This window comes from Manacus candei, unplaced genomic scaffold (genome assembly GCF_025592945.1).
Source record: "Manacus candei isolate 608988 ecotype Guabito, Panama unplaced genomic scaffold, ASM2559294v1 h1tg000052l, whole genome shotgun sequence".
Classification (NCBI taxonomy): Eukaryota; Metazoa; Chordata; class Aves; order Passeriformes; family Pipridae; genus Manacus; species Manacus candei.
In genome coordinates, this window is record NW_026138100.1 from 2,016,044 (window position 1) to 2,040,360 (window position 24,317).

Below are 24,317 nucleotides of genomic sequence, written 5' to 3' on the forward strand. Positions count from 1 at the left end.
CTTCCTACACAGGACTTGATTTAAAAGAGGTTCTGACAACTTTTGCCAATTTTCCCTCTGTGCGATTTGGGCTCTCGGGCGTCCCCCGCCGACAGGCCCCCACCGAGGGCGCAGCGGCTGCCGACCCGACCCGACCCGACCCCTCGGCGCCGCAGGTGCCCCCCCCCCCCCGACTGCGCGGCCGAGCAGGCGGAACAAGAGGATGAGGAGGAGAAGGAGGAAAAGCGGCTGCGTGTCCCAGCCCATCTCCGTTTCCTTCCGGGTCGCAGCCCGCAGCCCCCTCCTCCTCCCGCTTCCTGGGCCATGGGGGCGGCTGCCGGGGGGGCCGCCCACGAGGGCACCGCGGCCGCAGCGCCGCTGGACCCCGGGCGTGGGCTGTCCCTGCCCCGGGGGGCTGGGAGCCCTGCGGCGTCACAGGACAAGCTCTTCTTAATCAAAGGTGCAGACAGCCCTCCTTTCCTCCCCTCCTCTCCTCCCCCTGCACGGGTCAGGGACGAGCAGCAGCGGGTGTGGGAGCCCCGACACCTCCTCCGGCCGTGCTGCCCTTGCCGTAGCCCGAGGTCTTGCCCCACTCTCCTGTCCCTGGGGAGAAGGGATGACCTTGGGCGAGGCTTCTAGATGCAACGAGGAAGCCCCTGCAACACCGCCCGCCTTTCCCCCTGCTGTCAGTGGCGGCGGTGCCTGTAACCCCTCAGTCACCCTCCTCCGGGGGCGCCGGTGGCGAACACGTCCGGGCGGGATGCGGGACCGGAGCAGCAGGCGCTGAGCGGAGCAGCTTCCTTCTCTCGAGGGAGCTCAGCCCTGCGGGGCTGCGAGCGCCGCCGGGCGGGCGGGGGTCCGCTCCCGGTGCTGCCGGGGGTCCGCTCCCGGTGCTGCCGGGGGTCCGCTCCCGGTGCTGCCGGGGGTCCGCTCCCGGTGCTGCCGGGGATCCGCTCCCGGTGCTGCCGGGGCGCCCTCGGGGAAGAGGCGGCTCGTGCGGGCTACAAGCAGCGCTGCGGATTCCGTAGGGGAACAAGCCAGTGTCCCGGGCTGGATCCCAGCCGGCAGAACCGCGGTGAAGGCGCAGCCAGAGTCTCCTGCGGGTAGCGCAGAGCACCGGGAGTACCTGCGGCGGGCTGGCGGCGCTGTGCGGCGTGATACGATATTATAATTGTATTTTTATATATATATATTTATATTCTTATCCCGGCCGCTCCGATGTCTGCCGGCCGGGAACGTCCCGGCATCAGCCGGACAGGACTTGAGGCTGGAATGGACGTAGTCCCCCGCAGAGAAAAGGGTCTCGCTGAGGATGCTCATGGCGAGGCACTGCTCCCTGTTGCCACGCTCTTTGCCTACCCCTTGCAGTGCTTTTCTGCCTTTCCCAAGGAGGCCATTCGCGGCGCTACTCTTTGGGGAGAAATTAATTTAAGACCAGTTATTAGTTCTGAAATCAGGGAAATGTCGGTTACTAAACCTGGAAATGTAAAACGCAGTAGACATGCAAAATTCGGCCAGCGTGCGAGGTCTTTATGCTCCCAGGCAGAATTTCATTGACATGAGTACTGGAAACTTGTTCATCACAATAATCAGATAAATAATTTTTTTAAAGCGAGACCTAACATAAATGTGTTTTGCTACACAGTTCCTACTCAGACCATTTTTTAACTAGCTGGTACTAGGAAAGGGAAAACAGGGTGGGTATCAATACTTGCAAAGGAAGAACATGTAATACCCTGAAATTTTTAAAGTTTTATATGAATCAGGTGGGTTTTTACAGTTCACTAGGACTTTCCAAGCCTTTTCCTTAACAGTGGGCAGGTATGACTACACGTGCCTTTGGTGCAAGAGCTAGAAGGATTCAAGGTACCCAAATGACTTTGGAAACACTGAAAGAGTGGAAAAGCAAGGGATGCTTTCTGTCTTGGGAAAACTTCTGCTAGTGTAATTTTCTTTTTTCTTTTTTTTTTTTTTAAATGGCATTAGAACATAACATGAAGAAAGCTCAAGAATAAGCGTTGCTTATGTAAAGGTCTTCAGAAGTACAGGTGGATTTTCAGGTGACCATTTGAAATAACAAGTGATGCAACAAATAATTATATCTCCCTTTTGGGGAAGGGTGAGGCATAGCCATAGAACAAGTCAATTTTAATAGCCTGTCTCTGGAGTGAGAGAAATGTCAAAGTACTGTGAAAAAGCATCCTGGGATTTGAATTATTATTTTTGTGTGTGTGTGTGGCTTGAAAATACATACACATGCCATTTTCAAAATGCTCTATTTCATAGAAACAATTCTTTTTCTTGCTATTTTGTCATATTAAGTTAACATAAAAAATGTAGATAATAGGACCTTTCCCTTCAACATGTGCTGACAGGTCTTAATTTTCCAGGTTTTATTTTCTAAACAGTTTTTGTGGGTTTTTTAGTTCCCCTTAAGTAACAAAATATTAATTTTTATTTCTTCAACTTTTTTTGACAGGTGGAATTTTTCTAGGTACTGTTGCTACGGCAGGAATGATAGCAGGTTTTGGCACCACACTTGCTATGACAAAAAAGAAGAACCCAGACTGGTTCAGTAAGGTTTGTGCCTTTTGAGCTGTTTTCCAATAGTGATATGCAGGAACTAATGCATCAAATGCTTTATAGATATGGTGATATGTGTGGAGTTTGGCAAAGTTGATGGTAAGAGCACCAGACTTAATTCAAGTGAGTAGGGGTAGGATTAACTTAAAAATCAATTCAGAGTTGGCACTGCTAAATACTTTAGTACTTGAGAGTAGCTGAAATACATAACACACTGTTTGCTGGAATTGTTTGCTGGAATCATACTAGTGCTATATAATGGAATATAATTAATGGTTTGTTTTGATTCTGTGATGTGAACACACTTCAGGCATGAGCCTGTATCACCTCAGTAATCCAGTTCACTATACAGTGCCACAGTGCTACAGTGAATCTGGAAGAAAGGTAACTGCAGTAAGGATGGGAATGAGTAGGTAGAAAGCCTGTAAGCTGTGGAATAAGTAAGTGGAATCATTTAGTCAAAATTTAAGATCTCTTCCATCCCAATGTGTAAGGTGACTGATGAGAAAGAGTAGTGGTTTGGTACTATGAGATCTGATGGCCAAAATTAATCTTGTGTAGTTACTAACAGGATCCACTTGTGCATTCTGAAAAAGAAAATTGCTACCAGTTACACTATATTAGTATATTAATGTGAAACATGGCACATTTAATTGAAGGATATTTTTTTCCTCACTAATGCTTTGTTATTGCTGGAAGTGTCAAAAACAGGCCCTTAAAATTGATCAGTCTTGTCTCCACCAAACTCTAAAATGCAACATGTATTACACATATTCTTAGGGAATTAAGAACTGATCAGTTATGTTTACTTTTAAAATGTTAATTCAGTAACATATCAAGTTAATTCAATGCATAGCAAGATAATAAGGATTCTTCCATTGCATTTTATATTAGAAACTTTGTATCTGATCATCCGTTATCTCCTTTCTCTTGAGCACTGCATTTTTTCCAGCTTGCACGTGTTCTTGGGTGTCTGATCCGTCCTATTACCACTGTGAAATTTACCAAGAGTGACACTGCATTGACATCCCAAGAATATATTTGCTGGAAATGGCATCAAGTGATATGTACCTTTGCTGGTTTAAAAGTAAACCGGTGGGAGAAAAGAACCCAACTCAAGAGAGATTACAAGTCAGAGTTACAATTTACTAAGAGGATTACAATAAATACAATGATAGAAAGAAAAACTGGTTTTAACCCCCAAAGACAGATATATAACCCAGCACCCTGGGACAAGAACAGAATGGTGTTTGTTAGCCCCTGTGCTGAGCACCACGTGGTCCCCCTGGGGGCAAAGTAAAAGGAAAGGAAACCTGTTGGTCAGGATGATGATTGCAGTCTCGTCACAGTCCTGTTGAAGTCCTGGTCCTCCTCTGGATCCAACGAGTGGTACCAGAAGTCCCCAAACCCCAAGATTATACATGCTTAGGTTCAGGTGGGAATGCCCAGTACCTCCCCCAGGGTAGAGAGCTTCACAATGGGTGATGTAACTCCGTGAGTCATGGGATATTTTTGGAATCTGCCTAATATGCCAGTCCAGTATGGCCCTTTAGCAAAGATGACCCCTCAGGCTGGGTGTGAAGGTGGAATGCCTCCCTAGAGGGGAGTTATTGGTGTGAAGACAAAGAAACACTCCTCTACCTCCGGGGTTCTTTAACACCCAACTTGTAGCCTGAGGTGTCAGGTGTGCCCTGGGCAGCTGCTGCAAACAATCCATTTATTAACAGTCCATCAGAAATGACATAGAGGATGTAGAATACACAATTTTGGTTATACCCACATAGTGATAAACTAGTCCCAGCCCCTGTAACTAGGACAGTTCCATTTCAATTTTTGCTGAAAACCGTATTTGGTACTATCTGTGCAAATGAATTACAGTAGTTTGCTAGCAAAAATCTCTGATTCCTGGGCCCCTCAACTACTGCAAAATGTAGAAAGATACTTTTTTGTCAAGGTACATGTAAGTGAAAGGGAAGGCTAGACTTTGAGAATGGCTTAACTGTCTGTAGAGGCTCTCTGAGGTACCAGTGAGATTTTGCAGGAGCATTCTTACTTAAATTTATAGTTAATAACTTTTAATAATACATCATGTATAATAACAAAAACATAACTGTGAATAACTACAGATGATTGCATCCTTCTTAGATGTTCAATGCCTAAATACTATTTTTATTCGTGTTAAGGTGAGGACATAGTTTGACAGGTACTTTAAGCTAACATCAGCCAGCACTGGTGCTGAAAGAATTAATTCTACCAGCCCTTAGTTTCTTGCAATTCATTCCTGTCCCTGTAAAGGCACCAATACTTGTGCTCCTGGGTTGGTGAGATTATCCTTGTTAATTCTATGGGGTTTTTTTGTTTCTTGCATTAGTTTTAGTCCAAATTAATTTTATGATCCACTTCACTGCATGACTGCAGTGACTGTGCTGTCACAAAGTTAGGGGAAGGTTTGAAGGAATAAAAATGGTTGCTCAATGTTTGGGAAGAAATATGAGACCTATTCTTTCAGCATCTTTTCTGGCTCGTGCCGTTTCTTCTGTCAGTGAAATGGTGGCATGCAAGTCAGGTAGAAACAGGAACCAAATGTAGTGCAGCCTGTGACAGATGTAAATAGTTTTATGGGAGAAAAAAACATAGCAATTATGAGGGGAACCTGTAGCATCGCACCATCATGGCTTCATGACTGCATTCAGACTTCCAGGAAGCAATAGTATGAGACTCTACTCTTGTAAAGTAGTATCAGTGTTACTGGCAAGAGATAAACCTGAAATTGCACCTACTGTACCTCCTCCATAGTAGTGAATTAAAGTAAATATAAGCATTTGTAGGACTGGTGCCCAAATTGACTTGAAACTGAGATTACATAATCCTGTTTAGTGATGAACCACTACAGAGATATTCAGTTAAGAAGTTACTGGGGAGGGAGCTGTTAAAATGAAATGCCCAGCTGCAGCAGCCTCCTTGTGATAAGTGTCCAGTGTTATCAGCATTTATCCAGGTGTTTAATTTTACAATAGATTAGGTCATACAAAACAGTGAACACACTGAATACAATCAACTAGAACAGTTAGGCACACTTTATTTTTAGGCACTACTTCCTTTTAGACACGCTATGCACAAGTTACAGGATCGAGGCCTGTGTCTTCTCCCACTTCCTACTTTTATCTTGCAGGAGAAAAGAAAAAGAAAAAACAAACAAAACCCTCAACACAAACAAACAACCCTTCCCTCCCCAAACCAAGCAAAAAACCAAAGATAGGAGCATATATTTGGAAAACAAATCAGCTAATTTGGCCCTGTATTTTCTCAGCCTGGTGTTTGGAAAGACTCAAGTATTGTTTAAAAGCATATCTTTTAAATTAAAGAATGTTAAAAGAAATACAGAAGCAGTAATGACAAAACAATCTGGACACAGAATAACGCATTTGTGAATAAAACTCAGTCCTCCAAAAAATGTTCTTTTGTTGGTGACTTTTTTTTTTCCTATGCTACTGTTGTCCTTTTAATTTTTTTTAGCGTGTCGTTAATTAGCTTTCTTGATGCTTTAAACAGCATATCTGATAATCATATAACAAACTGTCCTGTTTACAGAAACCCTTACCTATGTACTTAAGTACCCTGAGGAATCAGCCTGTGACTGAACCCTCTTTGACTGCTGTCAGTAAAACCAGATTGATTGTTTCTATTTACCACTATTTTTTCTGGGACAATCAAGCATTGAAATACTGTTTGTGTGGTTTTTTGCCAGCAATTTTCACAGATAATGACTCCTATTTAAAGATTCTGTGTAGAGGATATTTTTGTCCATTAATTTCCCATCTTCCAAATGGGAAAATTTTTTTTCTGCATGGTGTTATGTTATGTGTGGTTAGGCTATGGAAGCAGGAAAAATGTCAAGAATAATCATCACCATTTCAAATCTACTCAAAGCAGTCTCTACTGAAAGAGTTATAATAGTTCATTATCTGTGGTAAGGAAATAATAGGACCTGGTATTACAATGTGACTAGAGATCTTTGCTGTTTGTGTGTGTGTATGCTTACAGAGCATTGTTTTTCTTAACAGCTTCCACTTTGGGTTGTCCAAATTGGAATAAATAAGGGTCAAGATAAATCTACTTGAGCCCTTTGCAGGTGTGTGTTTGTCCTTGGGTAGTTGTGCCTATAGCTAAATCCTAGGGCAAATGTTAATGCTGAGGACTGTCGGAGGATCATTTTAACATGCCAATAAATACAAAGCCAAGAGGAGAAAAACTACTGATACTATTTGACTGAGCATAGTGGTAGACACCAAACATGTCTAATTGTATCAAAGAAGAAAGAGAAGCATTTAAAAAATGTAAAAAAGTTAAAGTCTTGTCAAGCAAAGAATACAAAAGATTTTCCCCCCCACTTTTTATAATGAATAAAAAAGTGCAGTTCTTTCACATGTTTGGAGGAAATTTTTTTGATCCTTCCACAAGTTAATTTCACTTTTCAATATTTTAGTCTATAAATGAAATAATACTTTATTGAATATAGTTGTATGTTTGCAGTCTTGTTTATGTTACCTCTGAGCAATAATTAGGTTTTTACTTACTTCAAGATACCAAGTAAGTAAGTAAGTAAATAAGTAGGACTGTTAACTTTTGTAAGGACTGTATATGCCCATCTTTAAGAGTTACCATCTGAAATTTGTGTTTCCATGTGAAGAACTGAACAGTGATCCTTTGGGAGGAAAAAAAATCCTCTTAATGACAGTTACCACTATGAGCAAGAGAATTATGTCTGTCTGACTGCTGTTGTGGGCTACAGAGATTGAACCTCTCCTATACCAAGTGGGCATTGTGAGATGGGCTCCGCTGTCTAACAATGAACATAAGGTGCACCTTTGATTGATGTCAGCCAGTGTGTGGTTTATGCCTTCGGAAGCTGCAGTATGCATCTTTGTTATGTGACAGGGAAAGTTTCTTTGTGTTTGAGACCCCATCATGGCTGAGGGAGGCTCCATTCTTCTTGGCCTGAAGTGGCTTTTCCAAGTCACAGTGTTTTGTGTTTTCAGGACACGTCTCATGGCAGGCTTTTATGCAGCAGTATCTTAACGTGAGTTTAAAAACACCTACTCTTGTTTCTGACAAAAATGAGAAGTGTGGAAACTGCAGAGCATTTTCTGTGTTGCTTCTTGGTGAACTCTGCAGGGGGATGGCTTCAGTGTTGTCATTTGCTCTTTACAAATTTTTCCTAAGCAGTTTCCAGAGCTTCTTCAGAGTTGTAGCCCCTGGAAATTAGTCCCTGGGTTACCGGTAGACCCTCTCTGTGTCCAGCTGAAAGCTGCTCCTGTTCCTCCAGTTTCCTTATGTGCTATTTCAGAAGTGCAAATAACAACGTACAGGCAAATGGTTACCCCCAACAAAAGAGTACCAAAATCAATTATGTATAATGATTATGTTCAGACGTCACTGGCATAAGGGCTTGTGACTGGCTTTGATTCAGTTTTGTATTTTGATAGTGAGATAACTGAGTGTTGGATTCTTATTCCCACAAAACAGCTGACTTCAGCATTTGTGGGCAATTAAAATCATCCCCAGGTGGCACTGGCAGTCATGAAAGCTGCTCCTGGTAGGAAGGCAGCTCATCCAGCCCCTTGCTTGGCTCTTCAGGTCTGTTGGCCACGCTAGTACAGCTGGCAAATCAGGAAAAAGTCTAAATCACAGGTTAACTTTTTTAGTTCTTATTTTTTTTCCCAGTTATCGTTCACTGTCTTGATCACTTTATTTTTGGTTCTAGGGCATTACTGCCACAGCTGCATTACCAGAGAGTGGTTCGTCACTGGCCTTACGAGCCCTAGGATGGGGCTCACTCTATGCATGGTGTGGAGTTGGATTGCTGAGTTTTGCCATCTGGAAGGCTCTGGGTGTGCACAGTGTGAGTATGATCCTCTCAACTACCATATTTTAACTTGGGTAATGCATCTTGGGATGGAATCTCTATACTACTTCGATCTAAGAGTTATACTTTCATTCACCACATTTAGAATGACTAACCAGAATGTGTGCATTCAAGGAAGGTGTTCTTGGATCTGCAAAAAATGGGATGTTTTAGGAGGAGACAATTTTGGGGGAGGAACGATTTTGTCCTGCTTTATATATATTTGCACAGATGTCTCAGATGCTTCACAAAAGAGCCAGTGTTCTAATTTAGAGATTAAAATAGTAGCTGCAAACTTTCTATATCCTTTGCTTATTGAATTGAAGGCTACCCCCTGAATCCTATCTTTAGAGCAATTGGTTTATTTGTGCAAGTTCTATTTTTTGCATCAGGACACTGAGGACATAAAAAGAATTGAAAGGAAACAAGCTTACTTTCTAGAAGGGGCGAGGGGACAGAAGATTGAGTATCATGTGCAATATAACGGTGGTCCATGACATGCCACATCAAGGCAAAGAAACTCGGGAAGCATCTGTACATCCCAAAAGGCTACGGCTATCTTTAGTAAATTGATTATGTTCCAATGTTTCATAATGTTGAGTGTGAACACTGAAGTTCATGTGAGCATTTTTGTTTGCCCCTAGTAATGAGCCATGACTTAAGAGTCCCCTGCAGCTATAACTTTGGCAGAGCTGTTTGCATCCTCTTTAGGACTAGGAATGAATAGACTTCCTTTATCGTACATGGCAAATTATTTATATATTCAGCAAAGAATATACAAAGAGGGAGGAAGAAGATACTACTTCATCTCAGTACTGTTCTCATTAATACCTTTTTCAAGTTCTAATTTCTTGTCTACTCTGCTGACGTATCCTGTAGCTCACAATTTGAATTGCAGCATACAGCACTATACAGTCCTTTTTTTCCTTAGCTTTCAATGTTGATTCTCAGTAGGAGCCAGTAAAGGAAGGCAAAATGCCAAAAAAGGACATAGGAGGCAGCTACAACGCATTTTTAAACTGAAAGCCTCCACGTGAGACTGTGGTGGAATGTCAGAGAAGGGGGAAGAAGAGTGGGAATACTGGTTTGTACTCTGCATGCTGAACAACAACAGTTCACTCAGTTTATTGTCATTTGTGTCAGTCAAAAGGATTCACTTCACACTGTACTGCTGATTCTTATTTTTTGTTCTGGCAGAGTGTTTCTGGTCCTGCTGAAGGACAGCAGAATTTGATCCTAGTCTGCAATTTATGTTATCTGTTTCTCACTAAGCTAAATTTTTACTTCCCTGAGCAGTACTGGCCTAGACCCACAGTTACTGATTTTTCCTGTAAGGCTGTTTTTCTTGAGACTGCCTGATGGGGAACACCCACATAAGCTTGATATGGCTAAGCCCCTGGACAAGTCTAAGATGGGGCTTCTGGTTACTTGAAAGCAGTGGCTCTTGTGTCAGAAGCACACTGCAGGCATTTTAGAGAATTGTTGAGTGTTCCTAGTCAGAAAGCTTCACCTTATTATATTCTGTGTTGTGTTAGTGTTGAAAAGAGGAAACTGTGTTTTAAGAGGCTCTTACAAATGTCTGTTGTTATTGGTTTCTATTGTGGAGTGCTTATGTTTCACTGTTGTGCAACGTGGGAATTGCAGATGGTGAAGGAAGTAAATTTCTGTCAAGAGGTGATTTGGAACAGCTCTCTGCTCTCCACTGACATATTTATTGCATTCACTACAGACTTCTAAATTTCCACTGCAGAAAGGAAGTGCATACAATAGTGCTATTTATTATTGCAGAATCAAAAATTAGCAATTTGTAAGTTTCCTATTTCCATGTTTCTTTTTCCTGTTTTACTATGTATCTGTTAAAATCAAAAATATATATGTTTAAAATTGTTTGAGGTTCAAAAGTAGAAGCATGTTATATTCTGACAAAAGAGGTTCATTAGCCTTAAAAATATAATTATAGAATAAATAATCTTTGATTTTTTTATTATTGTTTTCACTTTTTGCCTACTGCTTTAACACAACACTCAGGAGTAAACACTGGCTGTTGAAAGACAGTATTTATGTGCTTAAATGTCATCTTCCTGAACAGTCAAGATTAAATAAGGATTATAAGCTATCTAGTACGTCATTAGTTCTGGACTCTTAAACATATGCTCATTTTAAGAAGGGCCTATTTTTACGTGATATGTTTTCCTGTTTCAGGGGGACATTCTGCATTCTGATACTTTTGAAAATTTTTAATTGCTATCATGTAAGCAGAGATAATAGATTAATAGTCAGTTACAATAATGATTTTTGAGATCACTAATGCATATGTTGTGTCTAATTATTATTAGATAGGAACAAAAAATAAAGTTTTATTTTTGAGAAACTGAAGTTATCGCTGAGTGAAATAAAGTTTCTTTCCACATAAACTGTTCAGACCATGGAAGACACTGTAGATTTTGCACTAAGCTCAACATTTTCAAATGAACATTTTAATTTCTGTTAATCATTTTAAAAGGAGGCTCTTACAGATTCACCTGAATAAGATGTCTTGAGTCTTCAGTGCGGTTGAGTGCTGCGAATTCACTGGCTCTGTAGTACATGCTAGTTCCCAATACCTGTAGAATTTCAAGTCACAATTTCAAACCTAGCATTAGATACCAAGGTCTGAAAGCTATCAACTTAAGGTAGACTTCAGCCTCTCAGTGTGCTATACTCTATGTGACCTGAGGGGTGACTTGACTCATTTTGATGCCAGGAATCCGTGTGAACTTTAAAGCTCTAGCAGCTGGATAGGGAAGAAGAGGTTCTGCCCAGTCTCTTCACCTTAACAGTAACGAGCTGCCCTTGGAACCTGCTAATTAGTGACCTGGTCCTGCTAAGCAGCAGCTTCATCTGGCAATATTGATAACATTATTGGCAGCTAATACAATCTCTTGATACTAAATTGTTTCCTTTGATATTAAATTATTAAGGACCATAACATTCTTATTGTAAGCACTACAGGTGTTCATTTAGCAAACAAGAAAGCTGCTTTTGTTGCATATAGGAGTATCTCAGCTCCAGTGCTTTCTCAAATCCATTGCCAATTCTGTTCCTGTGACTAACTTGGTGGGATCTTAGTGAAAAAAGACTGTCACTTGCAGAATTTGAAGGGGAGCTCTAAGTCAAGTAATACTGAATTGTTAAGTATTTAATGCCTCAAGTCATCTGAAGGAGTAAAATACAGAAGGCAGAGTGGAAAATCAGATGTGATGGATTGGCAAAAATCCCACCACGAGGAGTAAGAGAGCAAGGAGATCTTGAAGCAGAACTGGTTTGGCCAGGAAAGCTATTGGGCAGTTTCATTCGTGGCTCAGAAGCCCGCAGCTGATGTTCATGTACACCAGGGCTTGGGCTTGCTGTACAGGAGAAGGATAGCAGAGCTGGTCCCTGAGTTTGGAGAAGTGCAGTGCAAGACGTGCGCAGCGCTTTTTGTGCTTTGGACACTGCACGTGCCAGCCACGTTCCAGTGTGAAACAGTGGGATGTGCAGACGGTGTCACTGAGTGGTCCTTGTGTAACCCGCTGGGAATCCCTTGAGAGCGTCCCGGCGCCCGCAGGAAGCGGTGGTGAGCGTCTCCCGCGCACCTGGGAGCGCAGAACTAAACCAGGAAGGCGCTGCTGCGCTGCAATCCCGGTTGGTTTATGGCTCAGTGTGCTCCTGCCGCCGCTCCCGGCGGTTCCCGCGGGGCGGGGCGGGGCCGGGGCGCCGCGGCTGCCCCGCAGCGGCACCTCGTGGCGTCGGCAGGAACAGCCGCGCCGGCAGCGCCGGCGGCCCGTCCTGCGCCTGACCCTGGAGCATGGAGGGGTTGGGTCGTCTGAGAACCACCCTGGCTTTTAGACAAGCGGTGGGAAGCGGCGTTGCCCCTAGTTAGAGGCCATGGTTTCACTGGGTATCGTTGACAAAATGCTGCGGCTTTTGGGGTTGGGGGATGTGTTTTCTATGAGCCTGGATTATTGACGGGGCAGGGAGTGATTGATGAAAATATATATTACCCTAAGGTTTGTGAATGTTTAAATTATCTTGTCATCGCTTGCAAAGTCAGAGATGAAACGACGGGAGTAAAGTGGAACAATATTTCCTTGATGAGTTTATAATTGCTGTAATTAATCTGTGTCAGCAGTCGCGACTGCTCAGCAGTTTGTGTTGTGCCATAAAACTGAAGCCACAGTTCAGGATACCTTGTCCTTACACCTTCTGAGACAGCCTGTGTTTGCTATAGAAGCAAATCGTTGCTAAGATCTCTTCCAGGCACTGAGGTGATGCACTAGCTTTGGTGATACGAAATTTTTATTTAATCTTTGTGGTTTATTGGTTCTTAAAACAGTGCTATGACAATGCGTACTTCCACCTCTTAACAGGCTTTATTGTTAAAGGTGGTTCCCTGGAGCTTTACAGTCTGCTGCTTTTTATGCTAGCATCAAAACCCAGGGGTGATAGTAAGTAACTGATCCTTATGTCTTGGTAAGGAATGTAAAAGATTTTACGCTGTCTCAAGTTGGGTTGTTAATATCCCCTGACTGCAGTTGCCACTGTTTTAATCTGAGGACAGGCTGGTTAAGTAATAAACCCTACTAAATTCCACTCAACTGTTATTCTGAAATGGAGAAGTGATGGATCAGTGAGGACTTGGTTTGAAAAGGGTTTAAGTTCTGTTTTTCAATGGTGGAAAAGAGAAATCTTCTTTTTAAGAACCTAGAAGATGGTGGTTATCTGGTTTTATATTGTACATCTTGAAAAAAATAAACAGCTATCAGTAATAGTCAGACTTTTTTAACTTGCTTACTGCAATCTGTTAGGAAAATACATTTAAATATATGTATCTGTCCACCTTTGATTATCCCTGAACATAGAAGCTCTGTCTATATTAGCAGGTATCATTGACCAGCAGCACTGGGGCAGACTGAGGACCTGACATCTACAGCCATTCCAGGAATTTCAAAATTTGGACTGACACTGGCCTTGTCCCGTGTCTTGAATGCCTATTTGCAGTTGGACTATGTTATATGCACTTCTAGAAGGCTTCTTCAGTTTCGTTTCACCCTAAAGATGCCCAAGTCATGCATTTTGAGACTGGTCAGCAGTACACAAACTCATGGCCAGTAAACATGAACAACCAGGAGATTTGCTTCCAAGGAGCATCCTGATCTGAACCCAAGACTCATCCAGACACACCCACAGGCTTCCTCTCTGAGGCACTTTACAACATAGAAGGACATGTGCTCTGTTAAACACAAACTTAATAATTGACATCTGGCTTGAAACAAAATGGCACCACCTTTTTAAGAAGTTTATTTGCTATTTAACTATTTCCACATCATGGCACTATCTTCCATGGCATTATCTTAGAAGTTTTGAGCTTGCAGCCTCAGAACCCTGTAGCTGCCCACTCCTGATGCAGTGGGATGAGTGTTTTCTGATGCAAAACACAGCAGTACTGAAATAAATTTTGTAGAAAAGATTTGGTTTGGCGAATTTATAATTTCAGGTTTTTTTAAAGTTGAATAGTACTTGAAACATCTTATTTCAAGATTCTCTATATAAAATGTTCAGTGAAGTTTTAAATTTTCAGTTAAAGGGTAAATGGTGTTTCACTCAGTAAAAAATGTTAAAAGTAAAATACTCAAAGTAAAACCCCTGTTGTTACAATTGAACTAAACGAGTATTTTCATTGAAGTTTCTAAACCTTTCTTATTTTATTTACCTATTCTACAAGTGTTATGATACACTACACCTTTTTATTGCTTGGAAAAATGTTAGTTTCGCAGAATCACAGAAGAGTTAGGGTTGGAAGGGACCTCTGGAGATCATCTTGTCCAACCACCTTGCCAAGACAGGGTCACCTAGAGCAGGTGACACGGTTTTCTAGAAGTTTTCTAGAAGTTATGGTTGAGTTGTAAACGCTTGTTTTTAATTAAACTTTCAGCTATAGAGTACTTGACAGATACTTAAACATACCTATGAGTGTCTGGTGTTCTCTTTTTCTTTTTTTTTTTTTAACTGTCAGTGATTATGAACCTTCTTTTAAAAACAGAACGATGCCCCCAGCCCTTGTAGACTGAAACTTACAACAATTAACAAACAAGATAAATTACACTTTAAAAGCCCTTTTACTCTTCATGCCCTTATTAAATTAGGTTTCATTTCCTCACAAATAAAAGCATTCTTTGTCCCATAGGAAAAGGACCCATATGTAGATTTGTGAGATTCTGATTGTTGCTTCCACATCTGTTCCATGAAAAGCTGGAAAAATAGTGAGAAGAATTGCTTAGCAATTTGTGACTAATATAGTTATAAAATATTAGTTTATCATTTTTATGGTGTCTCCTAATGAAATATCTTGTTTTTCATTGATCTTAACCTTTAAAATGTTAAGAGTCTAAAACTATTGCATGGCTGTAAAGAGATGTCTAAAACAATTCAAAGCAATACAGAGAATATATGCTTGCCTTGGCTTTGTTGGTAAGGATATTTCCTAAGCAGGCTGCTCTTCTCTAGAGGAAATCTAACCTCTAAATCACCATTTTAAGTATAAAAAATAACATCCCCCTGCTTCTTTCGAGAGGTATTTGATATAATTTTGGGAAAGTATAGTTGTAGGCACAGTATAAATACAAAGCAGTATTGGCTTTAAGAGTGGATTAATTTAAAATAGAAGATGAGAACATGGAGACATAGTCTTCAAAAATTACTGGGTTTTGCATCTGTAAATAGTACTAAGATTTATAAATCTCAACTAAATATAGGCATATTGCAGTGGCTGAAATTCTTATGATGTTTCATATATGGACAAATGTTGCCATAAAAGCAGCATATCTCCTAAAATAACTATAAGAGTCATCCTACAGTCATTATGAGATTTTTTTGTTGTTATTTGTTTTTAATTATTGTTGTATTTGTCACATAAGTATTATTAATGAAGTTTCTATTCCCTGTCATGCTTATGTCTTATCGCATAACAAAAACTTATCTTCTCCTTGCTATTTCATGATCACATATTTCTATATAAATCAAATCTACCCTTTTTTTGGTGTTCTTTTATTTCCTCAATACTTATTCAAACTCAAAGTCTTAGAAAGAAGAAGGAATACTAGTACAAGTTAACATTTCCTGTTTATACTGGATTTTTCTGTACTGCTTATATTGCCTAATTAGTTTGGTTTGGAGAAGCCTTGTCTCCACACATATGTTCTGCTAGTATTTTATCCAAGAAGAGAAAAAAAAAAGAAACCAGTGAACTTCACTTGATAAGGCAGACTGCTTATTCAAGGATTAAGATCATAATTTTCCTACTGGAAAGCTGCTACATGTGCTTTATAAATAGGGACAGCTGTAAGCGAGTATTTCAAGAATATGGGAAGACTGTAACTGTAGCTGTTTTGAGGAATGACTCTTTTGTGCTGTGAGAGCTGTTAGCTGCCACCAGTGTGCTAAGAAGCTAGAGAAAACAAAACCACGTTCAGCCTATGGTCTAAAATGCCTCTGTGAAGCAGTCCCACATCACCCTAAGTGGACGAATGGGTCGATCCACTTCTTGATCACATAAAACTGTAAACTGTACATGTACCATTAAAATCTGAATCAAAGCTTCTATGATGGGTGCCAATTATTCATGCTACATCTTGGTCCCACGGCATCTTCTGAAGAGTTTTGGGGGTGTGCTGACCCTTTTCCCAGCCTTGGATCTTGCTTGTGGATGATACATATAATGAATTCATGGACATATAGAGTAAAAGAATTACTCAGATTACCCTTTTCAGGAACAGCCTGCTTGCAGACAGTTCGTGTTTTGAATGTAATTCAGAACTCTGAATTACAGCACAGAAGAGTTTATAGGATTGGGACACTCATCCTGAGATTTTGGGTCTATTAACCAGCTAGCTTTATACAACTGGATATTTAACTACTTTAAATTTAAAATTATTTCAAGATTAATTTTTCAAATTACCCAGGGTGACTAAGGGGTAATGACTAATACACCATAATAGACTAATCATGTGGATGTCCTTTCCAGGCACCCAGATTTGAAAGTAAGATTCTGCAGAAATAAATGGCACATTCCTCAGTGATATCAAAAGTATTCTACTTTCAATTTTTCTGCATGGCATAAAAGCCTTTAGTTTGACATATCATATACTACAAAAATTTAATTCCTTTACATTTTATTTCAGAAATATCAACATGGAAATGTATAAAACTTACAAGGACACTCCTGTATATCTGAACCTAAGGAAGTTACTTTCTTTTTCAGATTCCAGTTTACAAAATTACTGTCTCTGTGTATATAACTTAAAAGCTGTCTCTCCCATTGATCATAATCACTTTTTTTTTTTAATTCAAAATAATCTAGCCAAACAGTGTTACTTTTCTACTGCTTTTCTACTGGAATAACATCTTCTTCCCAGTTTGGGATCTAAGTCACGTTTGCACAGAAATTAAACCAGACAAAGCAGGACTAGTAAAACGTGTTTGTGATGTAGACCAACCCTCTTCCCAGTTGGGAAATGCATTCATTTATGAATAACATGTCTGCTGCACACTTGGAAAAGTAACATGAGGAAGGTATTTCATGTGTTTTATCTCTTTGTGTGACCCATTAATTGGAAAACAGGTAGCCTGACCCTCGTGACTTGACAGCTCTCAGTAGTTCACCAGTAATTTGAGACAGAATATGGAGTAGCCATGGGAGGCTACTACATATTTATAATGGTTTGGGAGCTGTGACAGCTTCATTCTAAACAGTGATGGTCCTCTCTCCCTGTAAAGTTCACTTAGGTTATTTTTGTGTTATTTTTCTTTTAAAAAGTGCAGGACATATCAGGACACTTACACAAGATTTATAGAGATAAAATTGTGGAAAAATATGTGTTTGTTTAATGTTAGTCACTGTAAATAACCCTCTGATTTCAAAGAGAATACTCAGCACTGCATATGGTTAAGCATACGTGTAAGCCTCCATGAGACAGGGGGCAGTAGGAGCTCTTGACTTCTCTAGATGGTTTAACAAAATTCTGCTGCTGCTTTTCTCTATGCACACCTGAAACACTGGAATCAGCAAACTGGTGGTGAACAGCATACTGTGACAGTACAGTGTAAAGTAGTTAAATTTTAGGATGTATACTGCCAGGATAGACCCTCTAAGGGACTTTTTAAATAGACCTGTATTTCTGAATAATCTAGGCATTCATGATGCCTTTGCCAATGAAGGGCAAGATCTAAGAATGTGAACCAGGGCTGTATTTTCCATGCTTATTTCAGAGGTCAGCAGGCACACCAACACAGAGTGACCTGCAGTGAGTGCCCCATTTACACTGAGAAAAGGCAAATCACCTTCAGCTGACAGACCGGCTGCTCTGCTCTTCAGTGCTATAAGGGTTCAGCACTTGCTGTTTTCTACAAATAACTTGCTACTTCTGTATGTGGCCCTTGGTAATCATTTGCTAACAAGGGCAAGAGCAGTCATTTTAAGATTTGGGAAAAGGTGGCAAGAACAGTCCTCACTGGTGCTTTTAAATCGAGGGCAGCCTGCCTCATCTTTGAGCCTTGTGAAATGGAAGATGGCTGTGAACAGAGGGCATGCACATACTGTATTCTGCTGCCAGTTGATATCCCAGTTCAGGGCATCTAACCTCGTTTCACTTGGAAGCTAATGTAAGCAGTTCTTACTGATACAAGTACTAAAATAGGAAACTAATAATTCCTAGAATCTGGGTTGGCTTATTATGAATGTCAGACACTAAAGAGAACATTTCTTCGTAAAACTTTCATTCTTGGATTCAAATAGACTCTTTTAGCCCCTCTTCCATTCATTTTAATATGAGCGGCCATGTAAGTGCTCTCAGTAATAGTGCTCTCCCAATTTTTGTGTGACATTCTGTCAACGATGTACATTAAAAAGAGATTATTAAATGGATGATGCTTTTAGGTACCCATATTTTTGCCATCTGAGGCAGGATCATTAGGTTAAGATAAGAAAATAACAGTGATCTGTAGCTATTACAGATTATTTAATGCAGTAAGGTAGATGATATCCTTTTAGAAAGAAGCCTGGCAGAGGTAGAACAGTTACTGTAATTTATTTGGCAAGAAAAAACAGCATCAAGTCTTTGCAATATCTGTGACAAAAAAATAAAATTCACTTGAGTGAAATTCACTTCAGAGAGTTGCCTGCAGGAATGGAGCATGCTGGAATGTTAAGAAATGTGTTACAAATCGTTCATGTACCACTGGGTTCAGAAGCAGCAACTGAGAGAGTGGCCTGTGATACTGAAGACAGCAGAAAGAGGTAAAATACATTCAGCTTTTAGCACTTGGTTTACTGCACTATTAGTTGAAGACATTATCACAGTTGAACCAAGTGCCCCAGTGTCAGTATGGCTGACAATAATAAAGAGGCAACCCTTTCACCGAATTATTTCAAAACGTTCCAGTACTTAATACATAGCGCATTACCTCTTGTAATTAAATTAATGCCTTCTGATTTGAGTCCACTGATGTGTGTATTGTGAAATCTGGAGGAAATATAAGAGAAGATTTCCAGGAGGGGAGGAGAGGGGAGAAGAGACCTCTTGAGTGGCAAGTCTACTAAAAAGAAAAGGCAAAGCAAGACACAGATTACTAATTGCAGCATTTCCCTCGTCAAGAAGTGTACTTGTTCCCTGAGAGTTAAAGCAGGTAAAGACAAGGTCCTAATTCTTGAACCTCAATTGTGCAATATTAATAGAACATAAGGCTGATCCATCATCTTCACAAGAAGCTCACCACACTACAGGAGGACTGGGTGCTGGTAAGCCCAGTTTGTTGAAAGGCTGATTTACATGTTTAGTGAACGAATTTTGCTTTCGCTACAAGGATCCTCTGAAGTTGCAATGGGCCTAGTATGATATTGTCAACTAAATGCAAGCAAGAATAACCCCAGGGCCAGTATGAGTTACTTCAGAGGCCAAATTTAGTCCTAAATACATTATATATAAATATTTATTTATTTATTTATTTATCTCACTGCGAGAGAAGGGACAGGAACTTTGGGATGTGATTTCCATGGTTATTTGTGTGTGTATACACCAGTTCTGTTACATCAGAGAACAGTTCTTTTCCAAAGCTTTCTCCATGGTTTTAGGCACTGTTGTAAGTGAGCTTTAGAGAAGCTCTGAGGATAGGGAAGACAGTGATTTGGATTTGGAGGTACATTCAGGAGAGCAACTAGCACAAAGTGTGGAAATGAAGGAAGAAACTCAAAAGCTGATATTCAAGGAACAGAAGAGAAAGGGGAAGATACCTTAGAGGTATCTTTCAAAGCCCCAGTGAAATATTGTACTAACTTTCATGCTAGGAGGAGAGGGAGAGGGGGAAAATAGACGTCCATGACCAGTACTAATTAAGTTGTGTGATGTATTACTACTGAGAACTCAAAAACTTGTTGAGAGAAATAATCAGTTGCAATATCTTTTAACTGGTATAGAAATGAAAACTTCTAGTAAGAGTTAGTAGCTGTGACATTTGTATTGGGAAGAAATTGGGCCTGTTTAGACATACTGTGAAGTCATGTATTAATGAGGCCCATGCCAGTCACTGCAGATAATGTCCTTCTTAAAGAGCTGACAGCCTAAAGTGTTACACTGAGAAAGAGCTGACAACCTAAAGCATTAGACTGACAAGGCAATGCACAGTGGTGATCAGCTTGGCAGTGTGATTTATTGAAATACCTCACTGCCCAGGAATCACAAAGGAAGAAGATTTGTGGACAACTGTGTCCACATGGTCAAAGTTGTGTGTTGCGAACGGGAAACTATTTTTGTGCAGAGGGAGCTTGTGGAAAAGGGCAGGCAGGAGAGGAAGAGGTAAATGGTAAATGAGACTTTGAGTCTGGCATCAGTTACAAAGTGGTTTTACAAATAAGCATCAAAATGTGGGAAGACAAGGCTGAGGAAATTTCTCAGGGAGTCTTAAAAGCAAAAGAAAGATATTGAATATTTCAGATTTGGTCCACGTGTTAAGGAAGAATTGCTTTTCCAGGAAATGAGTTGCTTTTACCTGCAGAACATAAATTAGTGTTCTGAGAGGAGAAAAATCTGTCTAATATTCTTAAATCTGTAGCTGCTAGCAGTGTTTTAGTGCTTTCTAAATAAATACCTTTTTTCTTTCAGAACAGAGCTGTAGAGTTTTATTTCCCAGACAAGCTTGCTTTTTGCATTCGAGAGTTAGGGTCTGTCATGTTAGTAATTATAAGGTGAGAGTGAGGAATCACGGTTGTTTTCTGAATAGCTCCTCCACCCACCATCTTTTTGGAGGCTTTATAGAATTGCTTTTAGTTCCCCTTTGATTTTTTTGTGTCTTTAGTGAAGTAATAGAGGTGTCCACTTATGAGTATGTCATTTAAATTTTACCCTAAAAGAAATTTAAAAGTCTTGAGTTTAGAAACAGCCAAAAAAATCCACATTGCGCCAGATCATTAGCTGATATAAAATGTTTTTACCAATAGAGCTACAGCATTTTCCATCAGGTTAGTATCTGACCATTCTTGTGTTACTAAACATCCAGAGAGTACTTAGAGTGAGATGAAAGAGCAGAAGACTTGAATCACTCTTTAGGAAGCAAAAAATGTTTAGTAAATTGAATACTTTCTGAACATCAATGAACTGGGATAACTTAATTACAGAGAACTGGAAAAAACAGCTAAGCCAATGCTCCTAAAACATTTACTACTGTAAATACTTGTATTTAATTGTCAGCAATTGTTTAATGTAATCTGGGCTGTTTCCCTTTGTCAGCTCTGATACTGGTGTTTATTATTCTTGGAAACGTTTACTGTCTATGAGAGCTTCTCAGTTTTAAATAAGAAGCAAAAATGTTAGTTTAAGAACAATTGTGGGTGATTGCCAAGATTTTTAAAAACCAAGAACAAATAATTAATCAAAACAGCTATGTGATCAGAATGAAATACGAAACAGAGAGCAAATTAGTTTTTATTTAAGAACAAAATCAGGATAAAGCAAAAAGGATGATTTGGCTCTGAATTTTCCTTCTACTTTATATAACATATATTTTTGTTTGATTAACAATACCCAGGCATTATTAGACAATAACTAGAGTTCTAAAATGTTTTCATCCATCACATTTAGCTATTGTCTTAGTAAAGGATTGGTAATTTCTTTGTAAATTGTTTCATTCTTTGTATCAACTGTAACTTGAGTAGTTGCGTTCCAGCAGCATTTCTCTAAAGAATACCAGTTCTTTGTGAGAATTATTCATACACAAGGACTTGAACCGAAAATGGCCCAAAGGTATTTGTAAAAATACTGATGACCCATAGCACACAAAACATAGGCATATTAGAGAAGATGCCTGTGTGGCTGTTTGGAATATCTAGGTTTCCTGGAACCTCTCTGTGGGACATAATGCCTGAAACAGCATTTGGTCTACAAGAGGTCATTGCATCCAGTACTTGCATACCACATCCTGTTTTCTCTGTGTGAATGTCACAGATTCTGTAGAGCTTCCTAAAAATAGCAGTCCAAAACTTCCCCTGTACATCCTGCTGTTTGTGTAATAGGAGTTTCACTGACTTGGTTTTTCCATGCCTATCCTTTAAAAATGTAAATGTACATTTTTAAATATGTAAAAATACATGTGAATACATGTAAAAATCTTGGAAGAAGGAAACTCAACAGTTGTAAGTATTATCTTCAAATATATGACTTTTATATAAAAGAATTTTCAGTTCTGGCCTTCCAGGACTATTGAATCAGACATTGGTGATAAAATACTCAGCATAAATATAAATTATAAATACCATATATGTTATATAGATATACTTCCTCTTTCACATCATGTTAACAACCGTGAAAGAAAAGCTTGGTCCTGTGTATCATTATGAATCTTGTTTTCCTTCCTACTACTATATACTTCTGAATGAGACTTTGTTTTGTCACTTGTGTCTGTGTGGTGGGATAAACCTAAGCTGTCAGAGCTGACCAGTATTTTCTTTAACCCTTGTTTTAAAATCCTTGAACACCCCTACTGAATCTTTCATCCATTACAAGTGTAGAAAAAGGCACTGCAGTCAAAATATGAGCACATTCTATGGAGGTAATTTTCCTCCAAACAGAAACATTTTAAATATGTGTGTGTGTGCGTCTGTGTGTCTGTGTGTAGTAGTTCATAAAACAGTAGTGACTCCTTCAGGCAAGCAATCCAAATCAGTCACCCCAGTGTGGTGCTTTAGAAGGGGTAATTGTTGTGCGTCCCTTCATGGTTTTTTCACTTTTCCAATTGAACCAACGTAATCAGAGGGAAAGTCTTAATTTTCTGTTATTTTAAAAGTTTTTTTACCTCTTCTTTACCTCACACAGGTTCTTTTGTTGAATAAGCCTGGGGTTTATGGTGCAACTTTATTTGCTTCTTATTAGCAGTTAACTGATTTTATTTTTAAATCTCTTTTATAGATGAAAGAATTCCAAACTAAGATGCAGTCAATCTTTCCAGCAATTCCTAAAAATAGTGAGTCCACTGTTGAATGGGAAAACTTACTTAAATCCAAATGAAAGAGTTGGAGCCATTTGGAGATGTCTCTTTCAGCAAGAATGGGAGTGGAAGTAGCAGAAGTGTACCCTCTGGAAAAGGAAGAAGATTCAAACTGAGCAAGTTACTGACTGAGTTCACTGAACCTGGGAATGCCAGTTAACATCTGGCAGCAAGGGAATAAAAAAAAACAACAAAGCCAAACAATTTATACTGCACATTTAAAAAAGTTTGCTGTAGTTGATTTGTGAGAAAATGAACCCTCCAAGCTAAGTTGGATTCAGCTTGAAGAAAGACTTTTATCAAGGCTTACAGAAAAAAATTATCTTCATTAGTAAATACATGGACATAATCCCAGTAAACTCCTATCCCATCCTGCATTTCAAGAATTTTATGACATTTCTCTAGGAAACAAAAGAACAGTACTTTCAGTGATTTGTACGTGACCTATTAGTAATATAACCATCAAGTCAATTATAACAGATCTGTTGCTGGGCCTGAAGATAAAGCATACAGTGCACTATTCAAAAATAAAGAAGATATTTAAATTTGCAACAGAGGAAGTATCTAAACTAAAATATTTTTCTGTGTCTGAAGGTAAAGTTTAAAACACCCAATATGCAAGTAGTGACCTACTGAGCTCCTCTGCAGAGCATCAGAAGAGATCTCTACAAAGTGCACTGTTTTGTCAGCATTATACTAATTTTTTTATTGGATCCCACAGTAATGAATCTGATCGTTTGTATGAAAGTCTCTACTATATTTGTATATCACTTGAAATAGTAAGTGAAAGAAGGTGTAAAACAGTGAGACACCCAGTCTATCCTACACAAATATTTTCATCTAAGAATGTGTATGAGCAGGGCTAGTTTTTCTGTGTGTTTCAGTCATTTCTGTGGCTCTTCCACCAGTGGAAGCCATGCGTCATTTTCCACACTGCAGTAATCTCATGAAGTGTGGGTGTAAACTAGAAAGAATAATGTCTTACTCAAATGTTTTATTTGAAGAACTGAAGATCTGTAAAAATGTAGAAATAAAAAAAGTGCTATCAGTGAACAATCCTTTGTTGCTCAGTTGTCAGATTTTCTTATTAATTGCACACAGTCCAGTTAGTCAGTTGTCAGATTTAATAAAGCCCTCTTAAAACCTGTCTTTTGTGATTAAGTCTTTTATTCCTAGGAAAGAACATGAAAAAAAGCTTTAAATGTCAGATGAATAATAGGGAAGTATGGTTTTCCTATGAAACATGACACTAAAATAGTATCTTTAAAACAATTGAAGTGTAATAGTTGACATCTTTTCC

At 39.6% G+C, this 24,317-nt stretch overlaps 1 protein-coding gene across 1 annotated transcript; it reads left to right on the plus strand.

Annotated features, from left to right (window-relative positions):
- The first annotated feature begins 245 nt into the window (after positions 1–245).
- Positions 246–24,165, plus strand: TMEM242 (transmembrane protein 242). The gene is made up of 4 exons (XM_051801586.1): positions 246–439; positions 2,459–2,559; positions 8,327–8,464; positions 22,939–24,165. Exons 1-4 carry the CDS (start codon positions 304–306, stop codon positions 23,035–23,037), a joined length of 474 nt encoding a protein of 157 aa, XP_051657546.1. The 5' UTR covers positions 246–303; the 3' UTR covers positions 23,038–24,165.
- The last annotated feature ends 152 nt before the right edge of the window (positions 24,166–24,317 follow it).